At 50.0% G+C, this 6,302-nt stretch overlaps 1 protein-coding gene across 1 annotated transcript in view; it reads right to left on the bottom strand.

The window, feature by feature from the left end:
- Positions 1–5,398, bottom strand: part of Pax5 (paired box 5) — a 176,961-nt gene extending 171,563 nt beyond the window's left edge. The window contains exon 1 of the mRNA XM_055605267.1: positions 5,318–5,398. Coding sequence (XP_055461242.1) covers positions 5,318–5,363 — 46 coding nt within the window. The 5' untranslated portion in view covers positions 5,364–5,398. The remainder of the gene's footprint in view (positions 1–5,317) is intronic.
- Positions 5,399–6,302: the final 904 nt, after the last annotated feature.

Raw genomic sequence — 6,302 nt, forward strand, 5'->3', positions numbered from 1 at the left:
GAGAGAGAGAGAGAGAGAGAGAGAGAGAGAGAGAGAGAGAGAGAGAGCAGAGCCCACGCAGTGTCTGGAGAACCAGGCTCTTGGTCCCACAGAGCCAACCTTTCCGCGGGCCGTTGAGATTCTGGGATGCGCTTAGAAATTGAGGGCAACCAAGACAGGGACGAACTGTGAGGATGGGAGACAAGTCTACAGAAGGGAAAAGAAATAGAAAAACGCAGAGAGATGTCAGAGGAGGACGCGCAGCGCAGTAGAGACACGGCTTTCAGTGTGGGTGGCGAGTATCCGCGTGTATGTCTGACGCTTCGGACCTCACTTTGCTCCTCTGTAAAATGGGCAGAGCTTACTGAAGGCGTCTTTGATGCTGGCTCCTTCTAATGGAAACGTTTTCTAATTTTATCAACAATCTGTCTCTTCTGTACCCTCCCTTCTCGTTTTTTTTTTTTTTTAATCCATAGAGGCCCCAGTATTCCATTAACCAAAGGCAGAGTTGGGAGAATATTATTTTAAAGTTACCAGAAACTGGGGAGTCTCTACAGCTTAGACCAGGTTGTCTCAAGCAAAGGGCCGTGGCTCCTTTCTGTTTGCCTCAGCCTAGAAGCTGGTAGGTCCCTTGGGAGCTGGTGATGCTCTTAGCTCAAAGCTTCTGTCAGTCAACAAGAGGATTTCCGCATCTGGTGCAAGGCCTCCTTAAAAACAGGAGTCCACTGGCATCCGAAGCGAAGGAGACGCCTGAAGCCAGTGGCTGTGTGGTTGCCTCTGTGTGTAGGAGCCTGGCCGTGTGGCATCAAGATGGCCACAGACGCTGCAGTTCCTTGCTGCCAGCTAGGAAAAGCTGAGCTGCCCTCACCAGAGTTCCTGTAGGTCTTAGGACAAAAACGGACAGACTTGTAGCCGAATTCTCCTGATCCAGCAAAGCTCTTTAACCGGCCCACTGTCCCAGTTTCTTGGGAGTGTAAAGCTCTCAGAGCATAATCAAAGCTATTGGACTTTAAAAATTTAAAAAAAAGTGTCTTCACATAGGTAGCTACAGTTCTGTGAGCCCTCTCATGGGCTCAGACCCAACCCAGCACAGACACTGACCCAGCAGTTGTAGGAGTAAACTAAACACTCACCCCTTCGAATCATAAGTGACAGTCCCCTGCTACTAAACATAAACCCACCAAAACAAGAACTCTGAGATGTCTGTTTCAGGCACAGCAGAGAGAGGACAGGGCTCGGGCTCATCTGTGAATCGTTTTCTCTCTTGCTTTCTGCCTGACTTTCCCTCATTTCCCACTCTTCTCCCCTTGCGCCCCCTCTTTATACTTTATACTTTCTTTATACTGTGTCAGCCCCTGATCCTCTCCTTCTAGCTGTCCCTGAGAAGCGGGCAAGTGTCCCCCGGCTGACACCATCCCCACCCCCATTGGAGCACAGCTGCAGGGAACCGGCCAAGGCCGGTCTCTGGGGATTCAGAAGGCTGTGGTGTACAAGGCGGTGAAGTGGTAGCTTTCTCTCTCCATTGTCTGGGACCCCGTGTGCTCTTGATCTTTGCTGCCCCACACCCACCTCTGCCTTAGGGCAGGAAGATTACAACTGGAAAAGGACTGTGGTGTCATAGGGTTCCGTTTGCTTTATCGTTTCCAGCCAGCTATGGGACTCTTAAGTCCCACTAGTGATGTCAAGAGTTGGGGCTGCTCCAGAGTCAGTCATGCCCCTAACCCTGCCCCCTGAGCTTACAATCCCTGATCTAGAATCTTAAAACCAAAAGGGCTCTGAGGCAATGTTCCCCCCATTTTACAGATGTGGAATATGAGGACAGAAACAACTTGTCTGAGGTCATCATACTAGAGCAAGTCTGGGTTGTAAAAGGAAGGTTGGCAGCTGGAAGGGGAAGTGATGTCAAACCAAATAATTCATCTGGACAATGCCTGACGGGGTCAGTTGTCCTGTATGTATTGTTTGAACAAAGTCCCTAGGGCACTCTGAGGGCAAGGGGAGACTGCAGATATAGATTTAATAGGCACAGCCCAGATTCCCCCTTTCACACAGTAGGGGTAGTTCAGCTTTGGATCCGTTCTCTTCTGTGTGACCCAGCCTAACCAGTGAAGGAAAGAAGCCCCTCCCTGCACTTAGTGATCTTGGCTCAGAGGAAATTTCCTTCTGAAGTCCCTGAGCTTTGGGAACTTCAAATCCCCAAAGAAGTGAACAATTCTGATAGGACCCCCTACACCAGCCTTACAGGCTGCCAAACAGTGGCCCAAAGTGGTTAAGTGATCAGTCTGAGAATACACAGCTATTCGCCAACAAAGATAGGTTTCCACGCCTGAGTCCTGCTTCATCTGAAGCCCGGGCCCACGCAGAGCTAACAGAGAGCTTCACAGAGGGCATAGGCCACTGAAACAAAACAAAACCAACCCAACGGGGGGGGGGGGGGGGGGAGGACAAAAGCAAAGCAAATAAACAGACAAATAGAAACCCACAGGTATTTAAATTCAATTGCTTTGGAAAGTTTTGTCTGCTGGAGGCCACTTTGAGACTGTTTGGGAAGCCAGAACACCTTTGAGAGAGAGAGCATCTATCTCTTGGAGACTTTGCTTGATGGAAGTCACACAGCATCCCCACCCCATCTCCGCTTCCTGTTTCCCCAACTCTCCAACAGGCCCTCCAGCTTACAGAAGAGCCAGATCCTCAGAATGCTGCTGCTGCCTCAGAGTGCTGGCCTGAGATTGACTCTTGCCGTCCAATTCTAGCCCATTTGCCTGCTCTTTCTTCCAATAAAACAAGGCCTTTCAAGACTCAGACTAGTTGCTCATTTGAGAAGGAGCTGAAATGCCTGAGCACTGCCGTTCTAACCTTATGGGTTCCTCTTAACCTTTAATTTTAAAAAAGGATCAAAAAGGAAAGGCAACTGGTCTGTGATTGCACAGCAAATGGGGCACGGAGATACCTGTCTGACTCCTGAAAGTGGATCAAGAATCTGACTTGGCCTGGCTGGGTATGTTGCAGGAATCATTGGGTGGGAGAATGTTAAACCAAGTCTTTCAAGGAGTGCACACCTCCTGTGTTGGAGCTAGTTATCCCTATCAGCCTGCCCTTGCAGACCAGGAACACCAGGACAGTCTCTCCCAAGATATAAGACTGCACAATCCTTTCTCCAAAGGCCTCGGCTTCCTGTGCCTGGAGCACAGAGAACAACCTCTGAGATGTTTCCCAGAGCTTGTGAGAAGCTGCCCCATGAGTGGAAAGCGCACTTCTGGACCTAGTCCTGTTTGATGCGTGCAGGTCCCCGCCCTCCGGACCTCCAAGAAGGAAGAAGTATTTTAAGTGACTGCCTGCTGTGTGCTGACCTTGCCTAAGGCTTTGAGCTACAAAGACACTACAGATGGGAAAGCTGAGTTCTGAAAAAGAAGCGCTACACAATCCTGGATGAAGGGAGGGACAGTTTGGAGGCTCATATAAGCCCTAAAGGTTGAGGGCAGAAAGTAGACATAGATGGCCTTTGAGCACCTGGACAGCACAGTCCCTTCCTTCCTCTTCCCTAGGTGAGCTTCAGGACTTGGGAGACAGGCATCAGGGCACTGCCACCTCTGCGCTCCTTCCCAAGCAGGTGGCTTCTACCCTAACCCACTGGTTAGGGGTGTGGCTCTTAGGATTTGAAGCTCCAAACCCCCTTAGAATTCCCCCTATGCAAACCCCACCCAGCCTAACAGCAACAGAAGAGTGAAATGCTTTATTGATTAAACGATTATTCAGGCGATTGAACTAATCAAAGAGCCCATCGACCGCCATGAATTACATTCTCTGTGGTAGACAGCTTGTCGGGAGGCAGCCACTCAGACCCCTCTCTTGACTCACAAGCATCCAACCCGGTTCCAACAATAAGCAACCCAGGCAAGGCACCTCTGGTCATCCCACCACTTGGAGAACGGAAGGTTGTCTTCGGATTAAGAATGGAAAGGGAATGGAGTTCCAGGTTTCTGCATCTGTACTCTCTTCGCAGCAATGTTCTTCTGGCTCCTGTCCTCACTCTATTGTGCTCTTTCAGAACCCAAAACTATGCTGGGAAGCCATTGTGGGTTAGGGTTTAAGTTTTCTCCTCTCTTTGACTTTTATCAAGGGCTAGATCTGGGATCTCATGGATGATACAGGAATGAGAGAAGTGGGTTTCTTGCCACAACTTAAAGTATTTATGTGCAGGTTGACACAAGGGCCTAATAAACAAAAGAGGCATATCACGTTATGCCTCAGGGTAGACAGAGGCCTACTGCCGTGCCACATTTTTTCAGACCAGGGCCTCCGCCTCTGGGAAACACAGGGGCACTGTGCCAAGAAGGCCTATGTACATACAGGCACCCCAGCTAAATGATCAGGCTAGGCACATATATCCACCTACTCCTCCATTGAAGCAGTACCCAAAGGACAAAGCCTGAGCATACAGTGTCTCACACACACACACACACACACACACACACACACACACACACACACACTGTCAGAGGCTAGTCTAGGTAAAAACTTAAAGTCAAGTGATGGGGGGGAAATGTCATCAGTAGCCCACAGACCTTTCTTATCCACTAAAGTTGTGCCTACTGTAGGGGACCCTTGTATACAAACGCCAGATCCAATAGGACCCTAACCACTGAACAGGGCACTGTGCACAGTGAAAGATCCAGGCCTGGCAGCACGTTTTGCACACAATGCCTTAGTAGGCCCCAGAGCCGTGGCTGGGACGACGACAAGCCCTTTTGTGTGTATTAGTATGTACACATTGGGCAGCTGTTGACATCCAAAAATGGCGGGGTGAGAGAACCCCTTTCTTATTTCCAAAATCACTTGGGGCATGACAGAGGAGCAGACCCCCAAAGCAGTAGCTATACAATCAGTGGATGCTTAACAAAATTATACACACAGCATTTTACACAGACACACCTTTGGAGGCTTAAAAAGAACACGCACCAACACTGACGCATAAACACATGCTAATCCAGCCAAGCAGGATAAAAGCTTCCACAGACACAAGCAGGTTCACAGATTCAAACCAAACACTTACTTTTGGGGGCACACATTGAGCGCCTCAGATAAGCACACAGCCCCAAACTCGCACACCTCCAGACTAACTCCATCACAAGCATCAGAAGGAGAAACGAACAAAACCCAAAGAAAACAGGCCTCCCTGACGACACCTGCACAGACTAGTGAAAACCCTACAAACGCACCGTGGAAGGACAGGAGCTTCCCTGAGAAAACTCGATGACCCCCCCTTTTCTCCTTGAGAGGATACCATGGCAGTGTCCCAGAGTTAGCTCGGATGACTCCCGTTTCGCGGTGGTCCTACCTGTCCTGATGGTCCGAGGAGTCGGGTAATTTTTCTCTAAATCCATTTTGATATTTCAGGACTTGATGAAGTGGACAGGGGGAAAAGTTTCCACTTTTTTGTGTGCCCTTTTCCCTCTTTCTTTCTTTTTTTTTTTAATTTCTTTTTCTTTTTTCTTTTCTTTCTTTCTTTTCCTTTTCTTTCTTTTTTCTTTTTCTTTTCTTTTTCTTTCTTTCTTTCTTTTCTTTCTTTCTTTCTTTCTTTTTTTTTTTTTTTTGGTGCCTGGACGCTCACAAGTCGGAATAATTGAAGCCTTCCGCTCCCCCGCCGAGCTGGGGTAGCTGATCACTGAGCTGAAACTAAACGTTTTAGGTGGAAAAAAAGCGTCCGAGGGCACCGTGAAATGATTAAGGAACTAAAGAGCTTCTCGCCATGTGAGATCATGTCCTGTTCTCGCCAACATCACAAGATGTCCCCAGACACGCCGCGCCCCCGGCACACCGCCCCGCACTGCGGGCCAAGAGCCGGGAAAGGGGTCGGTTCTGCGGCCTGCCCAGCGTGCCAGACGGGGCGGACCGGGCCGGCCCGAAGGCGTGCGAGAGGCCCGGAGAGCAGCAATGCCGCCTTGGTGCCGCCTTGGACTTTTATAGGGGGTTGGGGGGGAGGGAAGGAAGGACTCAAACTGCGCCCCGGTGTTAGTTGCGCGCCTGGGGAAGGACCAGACTAAGGCTGAACCTGAGCCACCGGGTCTCACTTGCTCCCAAACCTGAGTCTGGGGTTGCGGCACTGTGGGCTTTTGCTCTACAAGCAAACCCTCTTCGTGGGTACCTGCAGGCCTGCATTATTTATTTATTTCCATTTTAAAGAACAATTCTGCCAAGCAGGTGGTTTTGAACCTTGTGCCAGCACAGTTGCCAGCCACAGGGGACGTTCCAGCATCCTCGGATTCACCCCTAGGGCGGCGCCCACCCTCAGGGTTCGCGCCCTCACTCCCCACGCAACCGCA

This window comes from Psammomys obesus, unplaced genomic scaffold, assembly GCF_907164565.1.
Source record: "Psammomys obesus unplaced genomic scaffold, mPsaObe1.curated_primary_1811, whole genome shotgun sequence".
NCBI lineage: Eukaryota > Metazoa > Chordata > Mammalia > Rodentia > Muridae > Psammomys > Psammomys obesus.